General features: G+C 40.6%; 1 protein-coding gene across 1 annotated transcript in view; it reads left to right on the top strand.

Annotated features, from left to right (window-relative positions):
• Positions 1-28000, top strand: part of PRELID2 (PRELI domain containing 2) — a 79063-nt gene that overhangs the window by 22011 nt on the left and 29052 nt on the right. Inside the window, exons 4-5 of the mRNA XM_068981342.1 lie at positions 733-893; positions 24069-24174. Of these exons, the coding sequence (XP_068837443.1) occupies positions 733-893; positions 24069-24174 (267 nt within the window). The remainder of the gene's footprint in view (positions 1-732; positions 894-24068; positions 24175-28000) is intronic.

The following is a 28000-nucleotide window of genomic DNA, read 5'->3' as shown; positions in this document are numbered from 1 at the left end:
AAAACATGGCAGCTTCCATCACTTTCTAAACATGGATGAAGACTGTCACTTTCTTTACTGGAAAGAAGACTGATATGACGGTGAAAATGAACTTTTATTTTCCAGATAGCAGTATATTGCAGTATATGCAGCAAATTATTGCTGGCTTTTTTCACAGAGTGTGTACCCTCCCTTTGCCCTATATACACGCTTTGAATCTATTATTTAAAAAGGCATTCAACTTTGTCTTGTATCTCTATTCTTAAATAATTTAAGGACACCTCTGACTTGTACGATTCTGCCTTTGTAGTTTTCCATGTTTCCTCTACCCAGGAAAGCATACATTTCTAGATATTGGACAGAGTTTAAAATGAAGAAAATATTTTATCCTGCATGTGAGTCCCTAAGTGGGCCCAGTTAGAATCCGTCAATTTAAGAAGGCCATAACCAGCCCTAGAGGAGACATGAGGGAGGCTGATAATTTGCTTAGTGTTTAGCTGTTAGGGAAATTCGGCCAGAGACCGTATAGCCTGCATAAATTCTAGGCCATTTGCATGTCCCTACCAGCCTTTAGTAAGGTCATTGTATGTTTGATTATCAGGGACTTACAGCCATTGGTGAACCATCATCCATATATCAGGATCGCTTGTCCTCTTAATTCCCCAAGATTGGAAGCAACTCTGGACAGAGTCTTTATACATTAATAGCTTGCTCTTCCTAAATTCAGAAAGCCGTTCTGCCTCTTTTGGACAGGTGAACATTTTAAAGGTACCTAATATCCAGTTAGAAGAGGAATCATGGTTCAATCCTCAGGAAAGGAACATGGCTATAAGGAGTCACTGCCTTACATGGACACAATATGCATCCATGAAAGAAGAGTCCGTCTTCAGGGAAAGTATGGAAAATCCAAATTGGTAAGATCACGTGTGTGTGTGTGCATTTGCGTATGTGTGCGTGCATTTGTGTATGTGTAGGTAGGGTGCAGGGAAGCACAAATGAGCACACATATTAAAGAGCTGTGATTTTATTCTTACAACCTTTGCTTAAAACTCACATAAATTGTATAGTATTGATTTTTAATCACACAAGTAATCAGTAAATAGATTTCCCTTTGGGGGGAAAAATGACAGCTCAACTCCTTTCTGATTGTCCTGTCTAATCCTGGTGTCCTTTTGCCTTCTCCAGAGGAAGTGAATGTTTTCAATGCACTGAGTATTCTAGACCCTTAAGAGATAACTTTAGATACTCATAAAACCTGTATAATATAGTTTTGTTTATCCTTTTTACATACATGCGTTCATTCTGCTCAAATCATTTTGTACTTATCTTTTTCATTTTGTAGAACGTTTCTAAGCCTTATCAATTTGATATCTGTAAAATCCAGATTTTTTTCCTTTAAACTGTTGCATAATGTTCAATCCTATCATTATACTACATTCTCTTTAGCTTTTTTCCTTTTTGACAGATGTTCAGATGATTTCTAATTACTCTTGATTATAAGCAGTACTACTCTTTATTATAAACAGTACTATAATATTTGTGAAGTGTATGATCCTTGAATATGCTATATGTGAATGTTTCTCTGAAGGAAAATTGATTTCTTTATTGAAATATAGTTGACATACAGTATTATGTTAAAGGAGAATTTTTAATTGTCAGGTTTATTGAATTATTATTTACAAACAATGAAGTTCTTAGCATACAGTTCAATGAGTTTTAGCAAACACACACATATACAGTTGTGTAACCACTGTCACAATCAAGCTTCAGGTAGATTTTAAAGAGCTATATGCCAGGATAATTCGATGCGGACAGAGTATTCTTGCACAACTGGATATCCACCTTCAAAAGAAAAAAGATGGACCTTTGCCTCATGTCAAATACAGAATTAACTCAAAATGGATCAAAGACTTAAATCAAAGAGTTAAGACTATAAAACTCTTAGAAAAAAAATAGGGGTAAATCTTTGTGATCTTGAATTAGGCAATCGTTTTTTTAGTATGGCACCAAAAGCCCGAGGAACAAAAGAAAAAAAAAAGATAAATTTGACTTCATCAAAACTGAAACTTTTCTGCTTCAAAGGACACCAAGAAGGTGAAAAGACAGTCCAGAGAATGGGAGAAAGTATTTGCAAAATCTGATAAGCGTTTCAGTTCAGTTTGTATCCAGAATATATAAAGGACTATTATAACTCAGTAATAAAAAGACAACTCACTTAAAAAATGGCTAAGACATTTGAGTAGATATTTTGGCCATCTGTATACTGAAAAGGTATACAGATGGCCAATAAGCATATGAAAAGATACTCAGCATCTTTAGTGTTTAGGAAAATGCAAGTTAAAACCACAGTGAGATACCATTTTGAGCCTACTACGATGGCTGTAATAAAAAAGACACAATAGCAAGTGCTGGAAAGGACGTAGAGGAACTGGAAGCCACACACACTGCTGAAAGGAATATCAGTGGCATAACTGCTGTGGAAGATGGTTTTTCACTGCCTCAAATAGTTAAACAGAGTTATCACTTGACCCAGCAGTTCTACACTGTATTGTGCACAAAGATTTGCAGGAATGTTCATAGCACCATTATTCCTAATAGGCAGAATGTAGAAACAAGTCAAACGTCCACCATCTGATGAATATATAACCAAAAATGATATATCCACACAATGGAATATTATTCAGCCATAAAAAGAAATGGAGTAATGATTCATGTTACATGGATAAAGCTTGAACACACTATTTTCAGTGAAAGAAGCCAGTTACAAAAGGCCATATATTGTTTGAGTCAGTTTATTTTAAAAGTCCGCAACAGGCAGATTCATAGAGACAGAAGGTAGTTTTAGTGTTTGCCATAGGCAAGGAGGACAGGAGATGGAATTTTCTGGGGGATGATACAAATATTCTGGAACTAGTATTGATGGTTGTGTAACTCTTGAGTATACTAAAACCACTGAACTATATACCTTAAAGGGGTACATTATGGTATATGAATTATTCCTCAATAAAAGAAAGTTATGTGACGGGTTCTCAGGGTATGCGTATTTTAGGTTTATATAGATTATGTCACCAATATGGCTTTTAAAAAATATTTATTTGGCTGAGCTGGGTCTTGGTTGCAGAGTCTTTGTTGAGTTGTGAGGACTCTAGTTGTGACATGGGCTTAGTTTCCCTGCAGCATGTGGAGTCTTAGTTCCTTGATCAGGGTTTGAACCTGCATCTCCTGCATTGCAAAGTGGGTTCTTAATACTGGACCACAGGGGAAGTTCCTATGACCAATATGTTAATGTGTTTACACTCACATCAACAGCACATGAAAGCTCATTTCCTATAACATTGCCAGGACTTAACATACTTTTTTATTTTTTGCCAGTATAACAGGTGAGAAATGATTAATTCCTTTGAGGTAGGTTTACAAACAAAAACAAACTATAACAAGCACCAAATGTTAATAGTGATTATTTCTGTGAACTGATTTCAGAGGATAATTTACTGCATGTTTTGCTATTCTGTATGGTTGGCAAATAAAGCCTCCAAACCCAAATAACTAAAAAACAGAAGTCTAAGATCCATCTGAAACCCCATCACTTGTGCACATCATTTCTGCTCCCCATAATTTTGGTCCTGTAGTGACAATTCTAGAATGCTCCAGCAGCACACTGATTATGAATGCTAAGTCTTATTAGCATCTCAGGTGGGTTTACTCTGAACCACCCACTGGCTTTTTTTCTTTTTTCCTGTCAGTCTCCCTCATACCAGGAACTTCATGCAAGTCATAGATGTTTGGGACTAACTATAAAAATTATAGATAAAGAATAGAGCTCCCCCACTTTCTTTTTTTTGGTAGAAGTAGTAAAAGGACAGAGTTGGCTGATTTTATGTAAAAAATACAGAAGTCTTTCATTTCATATATTAGTATCTCAGCCTCATGTTATCAGCTCTCTGGGCTACTGAGTCTGAAAATCTTTACTAAAGCTTCATCAATTCTTTATAAAATGAAAATTGGCCCAGATAATCCAGGGAGAACATCCTTCAGGACCTTTTTCCTTTGTGTGTTTTTAAAAATTGTTTTTTTTTTTTTAATAGTCTGATTCTGGAAAAAAAATGATACATGTATCTTGTAAAAAATACTAAGCAATTCAAGAGAAAAAGAAGCAGTTTTCATCATCTAACAGTTGTGCCTATTTGCATAATTTTCTTTGTCCAATCCTAATTGGCATTTAGATTGTTTCTGAATTTTTTGCTGTTATAAACAGTGGTGTGATAAAATTACTTTGTTGTTGTTTCCTTGCTAAGTCTTGTCCGACTCTTTGCAACCTTATGGACTGTAGCCTGCCAGGCTCCTCTGTCTATGGCCTTTCCAGGCAGGAATACTGGAATTAGTTACCATTTCCTCCTCCAGGGGATCTTCCTGACACAGGGATCGAACCCAAGTTGAGTCTCCTGCATCTTCTGCATTGCAGGGAGATTTTTTTTTAACCACTGAGCCACCTAGGAAGCCCTGATGAATTCATTGAACTTACATATTTCTGCACTTATTCAATGACCTTTTAGAGTAGATGGAGCAAGTGGGATTTCTGGGTCAAAGATTATGTACATTTTATATTTTGATACATATTATCAGATTCCTCTCTAAAAAAGCTTTGGCCAACTATACTTTCTCCTTTCTTTGGTTTTTTATGCTCTTGTCCTCTGCAAAACACTCTCGTTTTGGTTACTGACTCTGACTATGTCAAGGTCAGAGCTAGATCCTTCGCATGTAGCTTTTTGAAGCTCAGGTTAAATAACTTACCCAAAGTGATAGCATCACTAAGTCGCGGAGGTAAGATACGACCCCAAGTGGTGAGGCAGGAATATGGATAATTATAAAAGGATGGACTTAATCTCAAACTGTAGGTTGCTTTAGGTTCCAGGTTATGGAGAATGGGTTTTGTTCCTTTGGCAACAAGTGGTCACACAAAGGTTTCTGAGCAGGGCTGATGATAGCTGTGATCCAGGCTCTGGGAAACTTACATTTTCTTAGGTCTTGATGTGGATTTAGAAGGGTGTTTTAGGCAGACATTCTGAATGACTGGATAATCTTGGTGGGGGCAGGGGGGCACATCAAAGAAAGAAGGACCCAGTATTACTTCCATTCCCCTCCTTGGCAGAGTGTATGAGTAGTGACTAGTCAGTGCGCCCAGAGGATGAAATGTGGACAGTCCTTTTATAAAGAAAAAAAAGAGGCTGTCACGGCTGCTGAGTCTAAAATTAGACCTTCAAGCTGTGTGTTAGGTAGCAGGTGTGGGCGTGTGATGGGAAACCAGATGTCATTCTGTCCTGTGCATGGCCTATCGGCTCAATTCAGAGACGGCGCACAGTGAGTCTCCCGTAGACTCTGGCTAAGCCTTGCTCCGTGTCTCTCTACATAAATCCAGTTTTGGCCTCCTGCTGATGTCTCTGCAGTTGTGGCATCTTCTGGGGCAGAGCTCCATCAGTCTTTCCCTGTCTGTGTATCACACAACTGGGTATTTCTAATATGCTTTCTTCCTTTGTTAACTTTGTAAGACATTTTCTTCCTGCAGTTTTTATGGAATGGAATTGGCATCCTTTCCAGAGCCTGGAGTGATGTGATATTTTGCATTCATCTCAGTTTTTCCAGAGTCCAGCTTAGGACTGCCGGCCTCAGAGATATCCTCTTATACTTACTCTTTACTTATTCTGTCCCCTCTTCTAATCAGGGTGCCTTCCACAGTAAATTACAGACACCCTGACTCACTCAGCCATCACTTGTATACTTTTGTTATATGCCAGGCTCTGTTTTAAGTGCTTGATGTATGTATGTATTTATGAATTTACATATGTAAATTCACTTAATCCTCAGAGAAACTCCATGAGGTTAGAACTATTCTTATCCCCCTTTACAACCTGAGGCTTAGAGAAGTTAAGTAACTTATACTAGCTAATATGACCAGTAAGTGTCAGAATCAGCTTCAAATCCAGGCGGTTTGGCTCTCGAATTTATGCTGCTGGCAATGACACTACCCTTCCTCTCAGTAAGGAGCTCTGTTACCTTGTAACCAGATGGGCTGCAGTTTCATAGTTGTTCTTTGGGCTCCACCTTTCCCTGTATATCTAATTTTTTTCCAAGTTGGGTTAGCTCTTAGCTGTCAGGAGCAACTGGGGTTGCACACTTATTTGTCCTCATTTTTTTTTTTTTTTGTGGGTCCTTCTGACTCATGTCTTAATTTATTTTTATTTTTTTAAAAAATTATTTTATTATTATTATTATTTTACTTTATAATATTGTATTGTGTGTATCTGCCACACATCAACATGAATCCACCACGGGCGTACATTTGTTCTCATTTAAGTGAGGGAAAGAGACCTGTGAATGCAAGAGAACCCATCCCAACCGTGGGGAAAACGGCCTTTCTCTGAGTCTCTGAGTCAGCCTTGATCACCCGCTCCTTCCTGGACCAATAAAAGTGGTCAGAGGCTGATACGGGCTGACTGGCCCTCACCAGTCAGCATCTGCCCCTAGAGCTGCAGTGTGGGTGTTGGGGAGGGGGTGTCCTCTTCCCTCTGAAACACATGAGCTGCGTAGAAGACGGAAGGGCGCCTGCGCACACACCACTGGAGTGTAGTAAGAAAGACCACTGCACACCTTTTTTCCTCTTCACATTTCCTCTTCAACATGGTACCCATTGTCTTCGTTAGGCTTTGGGAAGTGATGGAAACATACTTCAGTAAGTGAATACAGAGGTAGCTCTGTACCAGTCATCAGGCCTCCCAAGAGACAGGAACCCGGAGCTGGAAAGCAAGCCCTAAGGTACCCTCACAGCCTCTCATCTTTCCATACCTGTATCCTTTGTTCATACTATAGATCTGCTTCATTGCACAACCAGCCTGGCTCCTCCAGGCCTGTGCAGGGTCTTTCCTGTCCTGTGTCACAGTAAATGACTAGATTCTGGGGTTAGAAACAACCTTGGAAACAAAATATATGTCCTTGCAAAATGTACTTCGCTGCTCTAAGCCTCAGTTTCTTTATCTGTATGTTGGGGATAATATCCTTATCTCAGAGGGCTGCTGTGAGGATCAAATGAGATTATACACACAGAGAGCTAGAGTAATGCTTGCCTATGAAAGTGAAATGAAAGTGAAAGTGTTACTTGCTAAGTCATGTCTGACTCTTTGTGACCCCATGGACTGTAGCCCTCTGGGCTCCTCTGTCTGAGAGACTTTTCAGGCAAGAATACTAGAGTGGGTCTTCGTTCTGGCATGAGGACTCCAGAGCACACGCTCAGTAGCCCCACAGCATGTGGGATCTTAGTCCTCTGATCAGGGATGGAACCTGCATCCCCTACACTGAAGGCAGATTCTTTACCACTGGAGCACCAGGAAAGTTCCTCCTGGGCAATAATCCTGGAGTGGGTTACCATTTCCTCCTCCAGGGGATCTTCCTGACCCAGGGATTCAACCTGTGTCTCCTGCATTGCAAGCTGATTCTTTACCATCTAAGATAGCAGGGAAACCCATGCCTGCCAATAATGGTCAGTAAATATTAGTGCTCAACATCATGACTTTTATTGCTGCCATTATCCTCATCTTCTTAAAAATTCATGAAACTTTTGATTCTAATCCTGAGCGTGTACTGTTTTAATGTTGAAACATTATGGTTGTTTCCCATTATATTTCGGGGAGGTATTTCATGTTGTGATTTTGCATTCTGCAGGCTCACCATCTCTGGGGCTATAAGTCCCTCAATTCGAGAGTCATGGGAGTAGGAACCCTTCTCTTTTAGCTCCAGTGTGAGATTGAAGCAGTGAAGAGCATAACATGCAGGGGTCGGTGCAGGCGTTTGTACGTGTGTGTGCATGCTCTGTCACTTCACGCATGTCCAACTCTTTGCGACCCTGTGGATGCCAGCCCACCAGGCTCCTCTGTCTGTGGGATTCTCCAGGCAAGAATACTGGAGTAAGTTGCCATGCCCTCCTCCGGGGGATCTTCCCGACCCAGGGATCAAACCTGTGTGTTCTGCATCGCCTGCATTGCAGGCAGATTCTTTATCCACCGAGCCATCTGGGAAGCCCACAGGCGTTTGACTCGAACTGAATTGCCCTGGATTTGGGGTTCTTTTCTTGGCTTATGCTGTGACCCCATCTGCTGTAGATCCAAGGCCGCATCGTGCTCTAAGGAACTGCCCGGATTTTCAGAGTCAGAGATACTGGGGGCAATGCACTGCACAGCTTGTGACACTTGGGCCACATCAGAGAATAGAAAAATGAATCCACCCAAGATAAAAAAAGTCAACTTTTGTGGGAATGTACTTTATTATATAAAGTAGGATACAGGCATTTACTGGCTTCCCAGGTGGCACTAGTGGTAAAGAACCCACCTGCCAGTGTAGGAGAAATGAGAGATGTGAGTTTGACCCCTGGGTTGGGATGATCCCGTGGAGGAGGGCGTGGCAGCCCACTCTAGTATTCTTACCTGGAGAATGCCATGGACAGAAGATCCTGGTGGACTATACATTCCATGGGGTTGCAAAAGAGTTGGACATGACTGAAGTGACCCAGCAAGCAGGCACAGGCATTTATTTACTCTTGGAAGTGGAGAATGGAGTGTTTTGTTTTAGATTTTTTTTTAACTTAAAGTGTTATTGGCGTATAATTGCTTTGCAGCGCTGTATAGTTTCTGCTGTGCAGGATGGTGAATCAGCTGTACATATACATGTACCCCTCTGTTTCGTATTTCTGTCCCGTTTGGAAGACCCCAGAGCGCTGAGTAGCATTCCCTGCGCTGTACAGTAGGTTCTCACTAGTTGGCTGTTTTGTACACGGTAGTGTATCTGATTCAATCCCAGTTCACCCCACCCTTTCTTTCACCTCCTTGGTGTCCATACTGTACCACTTTTCTAGATTCCGCATTGCGTTAATATACAGTATTTGTTTTTCTCTTTCTGACTTGCTTCACTCTGTATGATTTTTCAGAATGAAAGGTCATGGTTTCTGCCCTCTGAAACCTTCCATTCCAGGATAAACTTATTAATTTCTTGCTAATTTGTGTTTGCTTCTAGACTTTAAAATGTACTTCCATCAGTTTCTGGTTCTTATTATTAACAGATTTTTATTGTACCATGTGGAAATGTAATTGATATGCACAAGATTTGGTTTTAATAACATTTACTTTATCCAAGTAATGTAATTCTAAAAGAATCATCTTGTAAAACTTTTCTTGGGCTTTGCCCTTTCAGCATAACGGTGTGTGTTGGGTGGTAAATAAAAAGCCCCTGTTATCGTGAAGCAGAATTTAAGTTATCACTGTCAGTGGAGACTCATGCTGTTCCTGATAGTAGAGAGCTGGGTTTCTTTTGCTTTTGAGTGACAAGACCATAATCCCATACTCAGCAGCAAGCATCGTGATGGCCCATGTCTTCACCTGTCCATGTCTAAGAACTTTGGCTTGTCCACTGATGCTTGCAAACCTTATTTCTGAGATATGGAGATTTCAGCCAAGTAGCATGTGTGTTAATAACATTGGTTATGTTGACTCACCATTTATAAAATATCCAAAATTTCACTCCTGGAATATAGTAAAAGAAACAAAAAAGCCCAAATCAAAACTTTAAACACAGATTAAAAGACTGAGATGAGTAGCATTCTTAGTTCAATAAGTTTTTGTTACTATTGAAGTTACTCTTCATGCTGTTAAATAAGGTATATAACATTTTTACTTTTTAAGTTTCTGGATTAAAACATCCCAAGTCTCAAGTATTCATTTGGTGATTCAAATGAATAATTATACAAATAGTATAATTAATTTGCATGTTTCTAGGGACTAATTATTGGGCATTTCTTGTTGTATATCTATTTTTTCCCTACTCAGATGTATTCCCCCCCCCCACCCCCCCCCCCCCGCACCAGGAGAAAATTTGACAGGTAACTTCCTTGTGTTTGTTTGACAGTGGCCTTTTTAGTTGACCTCCAAACTTGTTTTCACTGAAATATATTAAAATATTCTGATTTTGTCAACTTTACTTAGTAATTATTTCTAAGCCTTGATTGTGATGATAAAGGGCTTGAGGGTATTGTTATCTAATAAACAATAAAATAAAAAAACCTACTGTATTCATGCTCCCAAACAAGATGCCTCTGATTATATTGATCTTAATTTCCCATGTATCAGTGAGTGATGAGACAATTAGCAGAATGAGCTGCTAGTTATTGAACATGGAAAACCGAGGCCTTTTCTGTAAATATAGCATCTGGGCAGGAGCCTTATTTTTCACTCAGTAAGAATCCCCTGCAATAGATATAATTGTCATCCATATAATCAGGGTCTTCTCTACTTTCCCATCCTGCTGAACCCCCACCTCTGGCTCTGCAGGGCTCACAGAGATGGCTCTGTAGCCATTTGTTGAATGAATGCCAGATAATCCTTCTTATGAGCTGAAAAGGGGACATGAGGAGGAGTAAAAAGGGCACTGGCAGGAGGGACACGTGCAGATCAGGGAAGCCTCAAAGGGTTTGTTGGGAAATTCGGTGTAGAGGGAATGTTGAACTCAGTAATACAGAATACTTCTCTTCCCGCTTTTTCCTGCTTAGTCATATACTTGCCGTTGGACTCCAGGAAAAGGGCTCAAGCTGGCCTGAGCTCCCTCACAAGAGTGAGTCAAAGTCGCTCAGTCGTGTCTGACTCTTTGCGACCCCATGGACTATACAGTCCATAGCATTCTCCAGACCAGAATACTGGAGTGGGTAGACTTTCCCTTCTCCAGGGGATCTTCCCAACCCAAGGATCAAACCCAGGTCTCCTGCATTGAAGGCGATTCTTTACCAGCTGAGCCACCAGGGATGCCCTCACAAGAGTAACGTAGAGATTTAATAAGATAATAAATGGGAATGCTCTTCACTTGGAGAGTATAAAGCACTAGATAATATAGGTTGTAATGGTGAATAAATGCTGTTTTCAGAGTAGTGTGGTGCCTTAAAGGTACTAACTTTGACAAGTGCAGTAAGTGTTTTATTGAAAATGGAGGTGATGACTGAACTGGAAACAATGGAGTTTAGCCAGGAGAGCACTCTATGCCATTTACTAGTAAGGGCTTTTGAAATATCTTAGTGAAGGCCTATTGATTATTTTTCCTCCCCTCCTCCTTTGCCCTTTGGTTTTGTGTTGTATATTAGTGCAGCATTGAGGGGTGTTTAAACATGTGGATTCATTGTGATCTTGTTTTGCTGGCCTGGGCTGGCTCCTGGGAATTAGTATATTTAATGTTTTCCAGGTAAGTCTGTGGAGCCTCTTGATTTAAAAACCCGTAGTAACTCATCAGTGTACTGTGGTTCCAGTGGAAAGCAGACATACAGCTGGCACTCGTTTTGCAGCTCTGTTTTCTGCATAGTTCCTGTTAATCTTATACAGCAGGACCAGTTGATAATCTGGCTCTCCAGCAGACAGTTAACACTTTTTGGCAGAAACACCCTGTTGAAAAGTTTAGCGAAATTTGAATGAACTCCTCTGAAATCTCTTATGGAACAGAGGTGCCAGTTTAATTTCCTTCCTCCTTCCTCCCTCTCCCTTCCTTCATCTCTTTCTCTTCTTTTTATCTTTATCCCTTTCCTTCCTTTCCCTTCCTTTCTTTTCCTTTCTTTCCTCCTTTCCCTTCCTCCATTCTCCTCTAGTAAATAAAAAAAGTTTGGGTGTTAAAAATTACAGTGTTTCATTAATATCAACCAAGAATTGATGCCATGCAGAACAACCTGAAGGTCTTTTGGAGCTGTAGCCAGGAACCTGATGGCAGTCCACCTGGTAGACTTTAGGGATCAGCAGTTTGTGCTTTTCCCATTACTCTGGAGCATTCTGTGGTAGGAGAGTGCAGTTGCTATAATTCATTTACTTATTCTGCAGAACAAATCATTTTTACAGACATGTAACATGCTGCACGTGGTATTCTGACTTTTACATTAATTTAACATTACCTTTGGGACTGTCTTTCCTTATTAAATGTGTCACTTTAAAATGATTTTTAAAAATGGCTTTTTCAGTTTATTGGATAAAATTATTCTAATGTGTTTAATTATTGGGAATTACATTATTTGCTCTTGTAGATAATCATGTGATGAGAATCTTTGTAGGCTGGTCTATACCCTCATCTAAGATTTTTTTGCTCAAAGCCCATTGTTAGAGGTAGATATTATGGGTCCAAAGGTTTACATATGTTTGAGGGTTTTATTAGGTATTGCTAAACTAAAGTAGGTATGTTTAAGCATCTCAGAAAACTTCCTAGGGACTTGGTAGTGCTGTACAGACCAGCATTTGAAATGGGATCAGGAACGGCTAGATAATTTGCAGGAGCCAGTCCAAAATGAAAAGGCAGAGTCCCCTGTTAAAAAAGAGTTAGGAACTTTGAAACAGTGACAGTGGCGCATTCAGCTAAATGCGTAGCCCTTCTGATGGCGGAGGACTGGGCCACCCAGTAGAGCACACAGCCTTGACGCCAGCCTGAGCGGGATGCATGTGATGGTGGGCCCAGTTTTCTAAGACAAGCCTCCAGTAGACCAGTCCACAAACTTGTATATTGTCAAGCTTTGCCCATCACTCAGGATGCCAGTCAACTTGCACTGAATAGGCACCTTCCTAGGTCGCACGGTTGTGGGAAGGGATGTGGGAACAGATGTTAACTGTGTGGATTCAAAAAGTGGCCATGTACTTACTTTTGTGTCACCTTAGCCAATTCACCTTTCTGAGCCTCAGTGTTTTTGTCTGTAAAATGGGGTTAATATTATCTATGTCCTAAGATAGATGGTGAGAATTGAAAAACATGTGTATCGAAGTTTTAATACAGTGCTTCTCCACAGCAGGCTATTAATAAGACAGATTGTGAAAATTAATGCTGTATTTTAAGAGGCTGAGTCACCCTGCCTGTAATATATACTCACTCCTGCAATCCACTGTTACTTACTCCCTGCTGCTGCTCATGGCTAATCACTTAGATAGCAACCCATTGATTCCTAGAACAGGTTAAAAGAGAGCAGCTCAGGGGGAAAGACTTTAGGAGTGGAGGTTATAGAGGCCAGCAGACTGTTTGGTCTCTGTAACCGCTGAGCTGGCATTTGATATGTGATAAGAGGGTTTCCCTGTGGCTCAGTGGTAAAGAATCTGACCGTAATGCAGAAGACCCAGGTTCGATCCCTGGGTTGAGACGATCTCCTGGAGGAGGGCATGGCGATCCACTCCAGCATTCTTGCCGGGAGAATTCCACGGACAGAGAAACTTGGTGGGCTACAGTCCATAGCGTCACACAGAGTTGGACACGAATGAAGTGACTCAGCAGCAGCAGCATGGGAGGAAAGGCTGGAAAGATGGAGGGTCTGGAGCTCTGAGGGCCTTGAATGCCAGCACGGGGAGGGAGGGACTCCCTGCCAGGTGGTTTATGAGGATTGAGTGCCACCTAGATGCTAATGGACTGGAAATACTTTGGAGTTTACTGGCGCTGGATTTCTTCTGTGGGCATTTACTTTCTAAGACGTTGTACCCCTCTTTCTGCAAATGTGGTAGCAGTTTAATAGCATTATTACTAGCAGTGTTAGTGTGATTAACTAACTTGTATTGAATGTTTACCATATTGCCTTGAGTACTACCTTACATATTATCTTATTCACCTTTGGAACAACCTCTGAGTAGGTATGATTAACCCCATTTTACAGAGGAGACGGTGCTTCAGGAACTTACCTATGTGGACGAGTCCCATTCTGTGATAGAGAGGAGATATGAATACAAGCCATCTGACTGAAGGAGCCACATGCCTCACCCATGTCCTGTATAAATATATATAAATATACATGTATATATATATTTAATACACATATAGATATAAAATGTAAGCAATGTGTATAAAATTATGTGGGTTGTGGTAAGGTTAAAAACTGCTTAGTGCTTACTGAGAACCCTGTAAGTTGAACTGGGGCCCTGAGGAAGCACGGTTTTGTTGGTGGATTTGGTAAGACTTTGGGGGGACCACGTGTCCTCGTGTGGTGGAATGCAGGACAGTCTCTGCAGCAGTGTCGGGCCCAGAGGGTTAGGAGGGCATGGGCAGGCAACCTGACCCTCAGACTCTGCTTGTCCCTTGGGCCACCCCTCTGTGTTGGTTACAGAATGTCACAAGCATCTCAGTTAGAACTGAGATGTCATCACAAGCGTATCCATGGAATCTTTTTTTTTCTCATCAAAGACACTTCAATTAAATTCCCATTGTGAAAATAATTTGGCCAGATTTGCCATACCCAGCCAGTCAGTAACTCAGGGACAAGATCTCATTATGAGCTTTTGCTTTCCTGGAAACAGCCATTTTATGGATTCCTTGCTGGTGGCTGCACACCCTGGGGATTAATTCCTGATCCATATTTCCTCTGAACTATTTCATTTTCTCCAGTTCAGAAGGAACCACATTTTTACATGACCCCAACCTTGGAGACTGATGGTATAAACTGTCATTCACTGTCACAGAGGAGTTGCGACCTTTGAGCTGTGTGCTCTCTGTCATGATTCCAGTGTGCTCTGTGTAGAATTCTGTTTGCCAGTGGACAAAGCAATAGATGGGACTCAGGTTCGTGCGTGCTCAGTTTCTTAAGTCGTGTTTGAGTCTTTATGACCCCATGGACAGTAGCCCACCAGGGTCCTCTGTCCATGGGATTTTCCAGGCAAGAATGCTGGAGTGGGTTGCCATTTCATTCTCCAGTGTGTCTTCCAGACCCAGGGATCCAACCGCATCGCCTGCGTTAGCAGGCGGCTTCTTTACTGCTCAGTTATATATGGCACCCCGCTCCATTACTCTTGCCTGGAAAATCCCAGGGACGGCAGAGCCTGGTGGGCTGCCGTTTTTGGGTTCCACAGAGTTGTATGCGACTGAAGCGACTTAGCATAGCATATGTTTGTCCTATGAGTGAGTGAGCCTCCTTTTTAAACAAGTTTCCAGATATTGGGCTAGCTGATCTCTCAGCCAGGTAAAGGCTGCCTCCTCCTGACAACTACGAGTGAGCTCTTGAGACATTTGATTCAATTTCCCTGACCAAAGTATTGAGATGTACTATAAATTTCTCCTCCTTTTTCTTCTTCCCTACTTCTTCCTTACCCTCCCTCCTCCTCTCCATTCTTCTGTTCCTAATGCATTATTGATTTCCTACCATGTGCTAGTCATTGCAATTGGAAATGATACAATAAAGAAAAAATATATATAGATATTGGGTTGGCCAAAAAGTTCATTTGGATTTTGCCATATCATCATGCAGAAAACCCTGAATGGATTTTTTGACCAACCCAGTCCAACCATTTAGAAAACCATGGTATTTAAAAAAAAAAATTGAAACTGTACATGTCCAGTGACACAGGTATTTGACCACTAGGCAAATAGATGGGAAATCAATGGAAACAGTGACATACTTTATTTTCTTGGGCTCCAAAATCACTGTGGACAGTGACTCTAGCCATGAAATTAAAAGATACTTACTCCTTGGAAGAAAAGCTATGGCAACATATTAAAAGCTAGATAACATATTAAAAAGCAGAGAGATTACTTTGCTGATAAAGATCCGTATAGTCAAAGCTATGGTTTTTATAGTAGTCATGTATGGATGTGAGAGTTGGATCATAAAGAAGGCTGAGTACCAAAGAACTGATGCTTTCCCACTGTGGTGTTGGAGAAGACTCCTGACAGTTCCTTGGACTGCAAGGAGATCAAACCAGTCAACCCTAAATAAAATCAGACCTGGCAGTTTCCAGGTACTCGGCCTTGCTCTAGTTTGTTCAGCTCAGCCTCCAGCCGCTCCTGGTGGGCTGCCCATAGCTGGTGCAGCTGTTTCATGGGAAAGGGGTTCATGTTGTTGAAGGCGATGTGCATCAGCTTCCTGGGGGGAAGAGTGAAGTCAGAGTCAGCGGGCATCCTGGAAGGACTGATTGGAGGGACTGATGCTGAGGCTAAAGCTCCAATATTTTGGCCATCTGATGTGAGGAGCCAACTCATTGGAAAGGATCCTGATGCTGGAAAAGTTTGAAGGCGGGAGGAGAAAGGAATGAACCGAGGCTAAGATAGTTGGATGCCATCACTGGCTCAATGGACATCAGTTTGAGTAAGCTCCGGGAGATGGTGAAGGACAGGGAAGCCTGGCATATTGTAGTCCATGGAGTCACAAAAGTGTCAGACATAACTGAGCGACTGAACAACAGCAAAGACACTCTAGAGACCCTTGTGTACGTGTGTAACTGGATATGTTATAAGTGTTTCCTTTACAAAACTCCAAACTGAGTCCATATTATATGTCCATCTTAGGGAGAGCGGATAGATAATCTGGAGTATTTTCAAACAATAGAACAGTATACAGCAGTGAAAACTAACAACAGCTTCATGTAACAGTAGGGGTGCATCTCCACTAAGCAAGTCAGTTTTATTCTCTGTGCCTTGGTGAACAGAGATAAGATCAGGATGTGCTTAGGAAGCTGACGGGGCAGTGTGAATTATGGGGAGCCCATGCGGGAGGCAGAAACCCCATCAGGAGGCAGTTGTGGTCCTGAAGAGACAGTGCTGTGCTAAACTCAGGCAGTAGCAGCAGCAAGAGAGAGAATGGCATGGACTGTTGAGGGACTTGAGAAGTAAAATAAACACAGTCTGGGGACTGAGTGAATGTTTGGATGGATTAGAAAAAAGAGCCATGTAACCTGTTGCTGAGATTTCTAATCTCATAGCCTGGGACGATGGTTGTCTCTTTCACTGAGATAGGGGCAGGGCTAGGGTTTTGAGCCTGTATATATGTGTCTGCATGATGCCAGGCTATGACCTCAGGCAAGTTATTTAACTTCTACCACCGTTTCCTCATGTGTAAAAGAAAGAAAACATATTAAGAGTGACAACCTTAGAAGGTAATACTGTGTCTGATATATAATACACAATTTTACTGTACAGTTTTTTGAAGAGTGCGTGTGACCCTGAGTATATAACATTGTGAATGGATGCAGTCATTCCTTTAGGCTGAATAGAGACAGGTGTAGGAAAACTTGAATCATCTTTATATCTCTTGAGTCAAACATCAGATGCTTTAAGCTTGGGGTCAAGGAGAAAGTCATAGGACAAAAAGCACAAAGAACTGGAGTTATGTAGTGTGGGAAAAGGAAAGCTGAGAGTTGACTTAATGAGACTTTAAATGAAGGAGTTAAGTCAGAAGTTAGCATGTCCCTATGCTGAAAATGGTTCATGGTTGCACAGAGCCTGTTAAAGATGACTGTTTATATGAAAATGATGCTTAAGGATTTATTAGTAATATTTTTGTTGATTGCCGAGTAATACATCTTTATTACAGAAAATTAGTAAAAAGAACAAAGTAAATACATAGCACCTATAATTCTAATGCCCAGAGAGTCTGTTCATATTTTAGCTCTGTCCACTTGTCTGTTCATATGCTCATCCATCCATCTTATCTCTCTCTCTCTCTCTTTTTAAAGAGCTGAAATTAAACCATAAGTTGTTGTGTAAGCTACTGTGTTTTGTGTTGGAACTTAAATGGAGGCTTACCTAGCATGAGGGATTTAGATTAGCTACGTGTATTAAGAAGAATATATCTGATATGCTTTGCCAATGAGTTATTGAGAGGAAATACAGCAGTTCCTTCTATGAAAGTCTTAAAATATAATAGGATAAGCTTGCATCTCACTGATGGCAAGGGCATGACCCTGCTTTACTGCCCTGTTATTCTCTGATATGTGGATAAGCCTGAGAGTGCTTTTCTGAGCATTTACTTCTCCTGAAAGTGGTGGAAAGAAATATTGGTTAGAATATGATGTAAGTGAGACTTATATTAATCCCTCACCTACATTTTCCTTGCAGACTGAAGAGTACATTTCTCCCTAGAGTGTAGGACTGCTCAACTTTTCATTTTTAAATATTAAAATCACTAAAATTCTACTCTGACTTAATCTGGAACAAAGACAGGAAAGATTAATGTCACTAGGATATAGTTTTACATGGGCAAATCATTCTAAATAGGCTTAGATCTAAGAGGTGGAAGCTGCTTTGCCTAGAATATTTGTGAGATTGGCTAGGATAGCTGTGCATGTATGTGAGAGCGAGGAGGAGGGAGAGATGGAGGGCGGGACGGGGAGAGAAGTGTTCTGAAGGTTTCCTTTTAGTCTGCATCATCTAAATGTGGAGGCTACTGCTATTAGACATTTAGAGAGATCTAATTAAGGGTTGTAGTAACTATTTTTACCCAAATCACAGCTTTTTGGTTTCATAATTTTCTTAATATGTTTCTTAGTGAATGTGCTCATATATACATATACACACACTCCCAAGTATACCTATGGGAGATCCGGCTCCCATTTCCTTTTCTTAGAGATATGAGAAAGTAGGGGCAATATTTTTTTAGTATTCATTTTTGTTTATTTATTTGCCTGCCTGGTCTTAGTTGTGACACACGAAATCTTTGATCTTTGTTGCAACATATGGGATCTAGTTCCCTGACCAGCGATTGAGAAGCATGGAATCGTACCCACTGGACCACCAGGGAAACCCTTGAATAGTTTTGATTGTAAAGAAATTAAATGTTTATCCATTTAGCAAATACTCATTGAACTCACTGAGTGTAGGCAGTGTGCTGAAAATGGAGGATATGGGCTCATCTAAAAGCATTAAGCAAAGGCATCAAGCCTTTTATTTAATGGTGCACATGTAACTGTTAATCTGTACCTATTATTTGGTGGCCTCAGATAAATCCCTTGTCTTCAATGTAAAGTCTAAACTCCTCAATCTGGGAAGACCATTTGCAGTCTGGTCTCCATCTGCCCTGATAGCCTTATCTCCTAGCATCTCCCATGCCTACCTTATACTTTTTTATGGAAAGAATTTATCAGCCCCTCACTAAGTACTGGGTATTTACTGATAACTAGCTCTTCAGACATTCTCTGCTCCTTCACACCTTGTCTGGATCCTTGTAGTTTTCCGCTGGTGGAACTCTTTGCCTCCATTTGCTGGGTGACACTCACCATCTTGTCTCTCTTTCCCACTAGTCAGTGGGATTCTGGAGGACAGATCCTGTCCTTCTCTGTATGACTCTTGCACCCAGTAAGGTGCTCAGCGTATTGTAACCACACTGTCAGTGTGTGTTGAACAAATGAATGAATGAGGCAGAGTCCAGTCTCTTGTGGTGGTGAACTCCCTCAGCTTTTGTTTATGTGGGAAACCTTAATTTCGCCTTTACTTTTGAAGGATAATTTTATCAAATATGATATCCTTGGTTTTCAGGTGTTTTTGTTTTTTTTTTTCTTTTTTTCCTTTAGCCCTTTATATCTTTCTCCCTGTAGTCATTAAGTCATGTCTGACTCTTGAGACCCCATGGACTGTAACCTGCCAGGCTCCTCCATCCATGGGATTCTCTAGGCAAGAATACTGGAGTGGGTTGGCATTTCCTTTACCAGGGAGCCCTTTGAATATATCATCCCAGTTTCTTCTGGCCTTCTTAGTTTCTCCTAAGAAATCATTGAAAACTTTATGGGGGCTCCTTTGTTTTATTTTTCTTGATGCTTTTAAGATTCTCTCTCATTTTCTGTGACTTGATAATTTGATTATAAAAGTCTTGATGTGAGTCTCTTTAGAATTTATCCTATTTGGAATCACTGAGTTTCCTAAATTTGGATATCCATTTTCTCCCTCAGATTTGGAAAGTTTTCTGCCATTGTTTCTTTAAATAGGCTCTTTGCTCCTTTCTCTCTTTCTTCTCCTTCTGGCACTTCCATAATGTATACATTGACCACTCAATGGTGTTCCATAAGTCCACAAGGCTGTCTTCACTTCCTTTTACCCCCCATTCTCTCTCTTCTGATTTAGTAATTTCAAATGACATATCCTCAAGGTCGCTAATTCTTTCTTCTGCTTGATCAAATCTGGTGTTAACTGTGCTAGTGAAGTTTTCAAGTATTTTATTCTTTAGCTCCTGATTCCTGACCTCCTGCCCCCTTATTTTTCTTCTCTAGTTTCTATCTTTTTTTGGATAGTCTCATTTTGTCCATGCCTCATTTCCTGATTTCATTTAGTTGTCTACTTCTATTCTCTTTTAGCTTATCAAGCATCTTTAAGGTGATTGTTTTGAATTTGTCAGGTAATTCATAATTTCTGGTTTTTTAGGATTCGTTTCTAGAGATTTATTTTGTTATTTTGGTTACGCCTATTTCCTTGTTTGTTTACTTTGTGACCCGAGACTTGGGCATTTAAAGAGACAGCCAACTCTCCCAACCCCTGCATGTTTGCTTTGCACAGGGGAACACTTTCACTCATCAGTCTGAATAGGGATTTGGGGTGGGGGGCCCTCTCAAGTCTTAGGATGTTTCTTTTTTAGGCTTGTGTGTTTAATTCGCTAGTTAGAAGGTCTGCTCCTGTTTTCAAGAGCTCATATTCTCTTGGTGAATATGTGCTCACAGTGTCTGTCTGTGGTACTACAGATTCTCTGGCGCTATAAGAAGCCACCTTGGTTTTATTCTTAGCAGCCCCCTGATATCCAGAATATGCTGCTGTTTCCTTCAGCATTCTGAGTCAGGCAAGACAGAAACCAGTTCTTCAGACAGCACACCCATAAAGCCAGGATGTTAGCCATACATTCCACTCTTTCCTTTTCTCCCAGAGAAGCCAGGAGTTAAGAGCTTTCTCCTGATTGTGCTGCACTGTGCTGGATGCATGGGGCTACGAGTAGGTCAGTGCAGCACATTATTATTCACTCTGATGTGGCTCTGCTTGGCTTTATATTCACATGGGTGCTGTAGTCTTTTCACTGGTCATATGTTGTTAAGTTGGGTTCTTGATGAGGAAATGGGGGCCTGGGGCTTACCATTCTGTCATCTTTCTGATATGACTCTCAAGTGTTGTTTAGATCTTTATTTTATGAAATGGAGATAATATTGGTAAGACTTTAAATAGATCAGTGGCATATATAATCTATCTCACCTCCTTTTTTATAATTTTTTTTGGCTCTGCTGGGTCTTAGTTGTGGCATGTGGGATCTTTAGGTGCAGTGTGGGTGATCTAGTTCCCTGACCAGGGATTGAACCTAGGCCTCCTGCATGGGAGCACAGAATGTTAGCTGCTGACCTCCAGGGAAGTCCCTCACCTCCTTTTCTAATCAAAGATTAAAGAAGTCATTCCAGGCTCTTTTCCTATTTCTGTCTGTTAGGAATGGTGGCTGCCTAACATTTAATAAGTTCTTTACTGTGTGTCAGGAGCTGTTCATGTTCCTGTTGTATGTATGTGTTTATTTATTTCTGGCACTGGTTGTAAATGTAAGATGCTATAATTATTTCCAGTTTATATGGGGAAGATACTGAGTTAAGAGAATCTAAGTGATCTACTCAAGCTAATAATTGTCTCAGATTTAATTTTTGCAAGACATTTTGTAGCATGGGATGAGGATATGTATATATATTTACTTCAGTCAGTTCAGTTTAGTCACTCAGTTGTGTCAGACTCTTTGTGACCCCATGAACCGCAGCATGCCAGGCCTCTCCTGTCCATCACCAACTCCTGGAGTTTACTCAGACTCACGTCCATTGAGTCAGTGATGCCGTCCGACAATCTCATCCTCTGTCGTCCCTTTCTCCTCCCACCTTCAATCTTTCCCAGCATCAGGGTCTTTTCCAATGAGTCAGTTATTTGCATCAGGTGGCCAAAGTATTGGAGTTTCACCTTCAGCATCAGTCATTCCAATGAATCTTTAGGACTGATTTCCTTTAGGATGGACTGGTTGGGTCGCCTTGCAGTCCAAAGGACTCTCAAGAGTCTTCTCCAACACCACAATTCAAAAGCATCAATTCTTCGGAGCTCAGCTTTCTTTATAGTCCAACTCTCACATCCATACATGACCACTGGAAAAACCATAGCCTTGACTAGATGGACCTTTGTTGGCAAAGTAATGTCTCTGCTTTTGAATAAGCTGTCTAGGTTAGTTACAACTTTTCTCTCAAGGAGCAAGTCTTTTAATTTCATGGCTGCAGTCACCATCTGCAGTGATTTTGGAGCCCCCCAAAATAAAGTCTGACACTGTTTCCATTGTTTCCCCATCTATTTGCCATGAAGTGTTGGAACTGGATGCCATGATCTTAGTTTTCTGAATGTTGAGTTCTAAGCCAACTTTTTCACTCTCCCCTTCTACTTTCATTAAGGGGCTTTTTAGTTTTTCTTTGCTTTCTGCCATAAGAGTGGTGTCATTTGCATATCTGAGGTTATTGATATTTCTCCCGGCAATCTTGATTCCAGCTTGTGCTTCATCCAGCTCAGCATTTCACATGATGTACTCTGCATAGAAGTTAAATAAACAGGGCGACAATATACAGCCTTAATGTACTCCTTTCCCAATTTAGAACCAGTCTGTTTTTCCATGTCCTATTCTAACCGTTGCTTCTTGACCTGCATACAGATTTCTCAGGAGGCAGGTCAGGTGGTCTGGTATTCCCATCTTTCTCAGGATTTTCCACAGTTTATTGTGATCCACACAGTCAAAGGCTTTGGCCTAGTCAATAAAACAGAGGTAAATGTTTTTCTGAAACTCTCTTGCTTTTTTGATGATTCAACAGATGTTGGCAATTTGATCTCTGGTTCCTCTGCCTTTTCTAAATCCAGATTGAATATCTGGAAGTTCACAGTTCACATATTGCTGAAGCCTGGCTTGGAGAGTTTTGAGCATTACTTTGTTAGCATGTGAGATGAGTACAGTTGTGTGATAGTTTGAGCATTCTTTGGCATTGCCTTTCTTTGGAATTGGAATGAAAACTGACCTTTTCCAGTTCTGTGAACACGGCTGAGTTTTCCAAATTTGCTGGCATTTTGAGTGCAGCACTTTCACAGCAGCATCTTTTAGGATTTGAAATAGCTCAACTGGAATTCCATCACCTCCACTAGCTTTGTTCGTAGTGATGCTTCCTAAGGCCCACTTGACTTCACATTCCATGATATATTTACTTAGAATCAGTCAGATTTATTGTAATAGAGATTCTTAAAGCTTTTTGACCGTCCTGTCAGATTTTAATCATTATGATTTGTTCAGTTTAGTTCAGTTCAGTCGCTCAGTCGTGTCCAACTCTTTGCGACCCCATGTATCACAGCACGCCAGGTCTCCCTGTCCATCACCAACTCCCGGAGTTCACTCAGACTAACGTCCATCGAGTCAGTGATGCCATCCAGCCATCTCATCTTCTGTCGTCCCATTCTCCTCCTGCCCCCAATCCCTCCCAGCATCAGAGTCTTTTCCAATGAGTCACCTCTTCGCATGAGGTGGCCAAAGTACTGGAGTTTCAGCTTTAGCATCATTCCTTCCAAAGAAATCCCAGGGCTGATCTCTTTCAGAATGGACTGGTTGGATCTTCTTGCAGTCCAAGGGACTCTCAAGAGTCTTCTCCAACACCACAGTTCAAACGCATGAATTCTTCGGTGCTCAGCCTTCTTCACAGTCCAACTCTCACATCCATACATGACCACTGGAAAAACCATAGCCTTGACTAGATGGACCTTAATTGGCAAAGTAATGTCTCTGCTTTTGAATATGCTATCTAGGTTGGTCATAAGTTTTCTTCCAAGGAGTAAGCATCGTTTGATTTGTTAGGTATAAATAAAACTTATGTTTTATATCGGTTTTATTATCAGAATAATGCACCCATTTATTTTCTCTTCTTTCCAGCTTTATTGAGATGCAATTGGCATGTAATATTGTGTAAGTTTAAAATGTATGGTGTAATGATTTGAAATATGTATATATTACAAAATAAACACAATAAGGTTAGTTAACACATCCATTACCTCACATAGTGATAGTTTCTTTTTGTGCATGGTGAAGACTTTAAAGATATACTTTCTTAGCGATTTGAAATGAATAGTTTTTAATTTGAGTATAATACATTGCTTATGTTATATAAACTGGAAGTCTCTTTTTAATAAGATCTTTTGTCCTAATAGGCAATTATTGAATTACTATGGATATTATTTTGTGTTGATTATAAATGGTAATTATGCTGTTGGAAATGCCTTTAACTTAAATATTCAAATATAGAAATGACAGCAAGGGTTTATATTTTTGTTTTTTGCAGGACAGAGTTCATTCAGAAAGGCAGGATTTCAATCACAGGGGCTGGTTTTCTCAACTGTGTTTTGGAGTCTTTTGCTAGTGCGTTTTTAAGACAGGGTGTCCAGAAGGTAAGCTTCCTTTCACTCTTAATCAATATTAATTTTAAGAAATTGTGCAGTTTCCCATTGGGTTCTTTTTTTTTTTTTCAGTGTACTAATATGCCCACTGGGTTCTTGAACAAGATTCCTAAACAGACATAACAAGAAAAAATATAGTTAATAAATAAATATATACAAAGATAATTACCCTCACTAATTATTACACGAATCCAAATCAAAGTGAAACTAAAGTGCCATTTGTGTCTCATTAAATTAAAAATATGCCAATGAAGAATATGTAATAATATGGGAATACTTACAGTCTAATGAAGAGAAATAAATCAAAGTGAATAATTATGTTTACAGTATATATAATATGATGACAACTGTTTAGTAAAAAAGAAAATAATACCTAATATTTATGGGGTGCTTACCATGTGCTACTCACTAAAAAGAATATTTAATCATTAATTCACTTAATGCTTGCAAATTTTGGAAATAGCTGTTATTCTTGTCCTGATGTTGTGGATGAAGAAGATGTACCTCTGGAGCTCCTGATTATCTTTTATTATGGTTTTCAAGCCCTATACCTGTGTGAGCTTAGGTGTCCATGAATGGTGTTCAGAGGCCACCTTGGAGATCTGTGGTCCTGTGTAACCCTGTTTTAAGTAGAACAATTCTGTTTTGAATTTTCTTGGTTGATTTACAATGTTGTATTCATATATTTATTTATATTTTAATTTTTGGCCACACCCTGCTGCATGTGGGATCTCAGTTCCCCAGCCGGGGATCGAATCCACACCCCCTGCATTGGAAGGCAAAGTCTTAACCACTGGCCCACCAGGGAAGTCCTGAACTATTGTGTTTTTCACCTGTTCTGTATAGCATTACAGCTAAGATTGCTATATCCTATTTTCTTGCCTAGGAAAGTCCATTTCTCATGCACCTTTACATGCCTACTGCAGGTGTAAATAGTTTAGAATTGCTTTATTATTATTTAGCCCACCAGGCTCCTCTGTCCATGAAATTTTCCAGGCAGGGATATTGGGGTGGGTAGCTATTCCCTCCTCCAGGGAATCTTCCTGACCCAGGGATTGAACCTGGGTCTCCTGCATTGCAAGTGTCTCTGCCATCTGAAGCCCTTATTATATTAAAAATTGTTTAATTGTCATTATTATTATTAATTATGATGATGGACATAATTACTTATTTCCAGGGTTTGCTCAGGTCTGACGCATGTTGCCTAGTTTTGTTTTTGGGGCAGACTTAATGGCTGGTCTACAGATCTATCATTATGACCCCAGAGAATTTCTGGGTAATTAACCTTGTTTTTGTTTTGCAGATCCAGGTTCAGTAATGAACCTGGACCACAACGTGTTAGTCTGAGAGGCTGAGGGTGATGAATGAGTATTTGGTACTGTACTGTACTACACAGACATACTGTTGAGATTAATGATATGTTCCTGACCCTGGTGAGCACATGGCCAGACTGGCCCTGCCTTTTTAAGCCTGGGCTTGAAGCAGGTAGTTGAGCTTCTGGAAGGGCTGTTGTGATTATTATGACATTATGTCATTTTGGCAGACATTATGGCAGATTTTTCCTGCTATACTGCAAAATAATGCATTTGTAAACAGCTCCATGTTCTCCAAAATTGCTCTCTAAGAATAATAGTGCTGATGAGAAAAATAACTTTGTTGCCATGTCTCTGGCTGAGTTGACTTCTTGGACACTGTTTAGATTAGAAGTGGCAGACTTTTTCTGTAAAGTGCACGTGTGCTGAGTCCTGTCCAACTCTATGCGACCCTATGCACTGTAGCCTGCCAAGCTCCTCTGGCCGTGGAATTTTCCAGGCAAGAAGACTAGAGTGGGTCACCTTTTCCTAATTCATTTCTGTAAAGAGCCAGATAGTCAACATCTTAAGACTTTATGGGCCATGAGGCAACATCAAAATACTGTGTAGGTGCTTTGTAACAAGAGAAATAAATTTGCACATATTTTTAATTGAAAACATTAAAATATAATGATGGTGATTGAGTATAGTTTTTATAATACAAGTCTACTAAGCATATAATTCTTAAAAAAATGGAACTATTTTTTGGGAGAGATAATATTTACCTGTTCAGTTCAGTCGCTCAGTTGTGTCTGACTCTTTGCAACCCCATGGATTGCAGCATGCCAGCTTCCCTGTCCAACACCAGCTCCCAGAACTTACTCAAACTCATGTCTATCGAGTCGGTGATGCCATCCAACCATCACATCCTCTGTTATCCCCTTCTCCTCCTGCCTTCAGTCTTTCCCAGCATCAGGGTCTTTTCCAATGAATCAGTTCTTTGCTTCAAGTGGCCAAAGTATTGGAGTTTCAGCTTCAACATCAGTTCTTCCAATGAATATTCGAGACTGATTTCCTTTAGGATCGACTGGTTGGATCTTCTTGCTATCCAAGGGACTCTCAAGAGTCTTCTTCAACACCACAATTCAAAAGCATTAATTCTTTGGAGTTACAGCTTTCTTTATCGTCCAACTCTCACATCTGTACATGACTACTGGAAAACCATAGCTTTAACTAGACAGACCTTTGTAGGCAAAGTAATGTCTCTGCTTTTTAATATGCTGTCTAGGTTTGTCTTAGCTTTTCTTCCAAAGAGCAAGTGTCTTTTAATTTCATGGCTGCAAACACCATCTGCAGTGATTTTGGAGCCCCCAAAAATAAAGTCTGCCACTGTTTCCACTGTTACTGCATCTATTTCCCATGAAATGATGGGACCAGTTTTTCACTCTCCTCTTTTGCTTTCATCAAGGGTCTCTTTAGTTCTTCTTTGCTTTCTGCCATAAGGGTGGTGTCATCTGCATATCTGAGGTTATTGATATTTCTCCCAGCAATATTGATTCCAGTTTGTGTTTTACCCAACCTGGCATTTCGCACAGTGTACTCTGCATATATAGAGAAGGAAATGGCAACCCACTCCAGTGATCGTGCCTAGAGAATTCCATGGACAGAGGAGCCTGGCAGGCTATAGTCCATGGGGTTGCAAAGAGTCAGGCATGACTGAACAACTCACTCACTCTGCATATAAGTTAAATAAGCAGGGTGACAATCTACAGCCTTGACATACTTCTTTCCCTATTTGGATCCAGTCTGTTTACCTGTTCAGTTCAGTTCAGTTCAGTCGCTCAGTCGTGTCTGACTCTTTGCGACCCCATGAATCGCAGCACACCAGGCCTCCCTGTTCATCACCATCCCCTGGAGTTCACTCAGACTCACGTCCATTGAGTCCGTGATGCCATCCAGCCATCTCATCTTCTGTCATCCCCTTTTCCTCCTGCCCCCAATCCCTCCCAGCATCAGAGTCTTTTCCAATGAGTCAACTCTTCTCATGAGGTGGCCAAAGTGCTGGAGTTTCAGCTTTAGCATCATTCCTTCCAAAGAAGTCCCAGGGCTGATCTCTTTCAGAATGGACTGGTTGGATCTCCTTGCAGTCCAAGGGACTCTCAAGAGTCTTCTCCAACACCACAGTTCAAAAACATGAATTCTTCGGCACTCATCCTTCTTCACAGTCCAACTCTCACATCCATACATGACCACAGGAAAAATCATAGCCTTAACTAGATGGACCTTAGTCGGCAAAGTAATGTCTGTGCTTTTGAATATACTATCTAGGTTGGTCATAACTTTTCTTCAAAGGAGTAAGCGTCTTTTAATTTCATGGCTGCAATCACCATCTGCAGTGATTTTGGAGCCCCCAAAAATAAAGTCTGACACTGTTTCCACTGTTTCCCCATCTATTGCCCCTGAAGTGATGGGACCGGATGCCATGATCTTCGTTTTCTGAATGTTGAACTTTAAGCCAACTTTTT

This window comes from Capricornis sumatraensis, chromosome 9, assembly GCF_032405125.1.
Source record: "Capricornis sumatraensis isolate serow.1 chromosome 9, serow.2, whole genome shotgun sequence".
NCBI classification, from domain to species: domain Eukaryota; kingdom Metazoa; phylum Chordata; class Mammalia; order Artiodactyla; family Bovidae; genus Capricornis; species Capricornis sumatraensis.
Note: the sequence above shows the minus strand (reverse complement) of the source record. Positions and strands in the feature narration are given on the sequence as shown.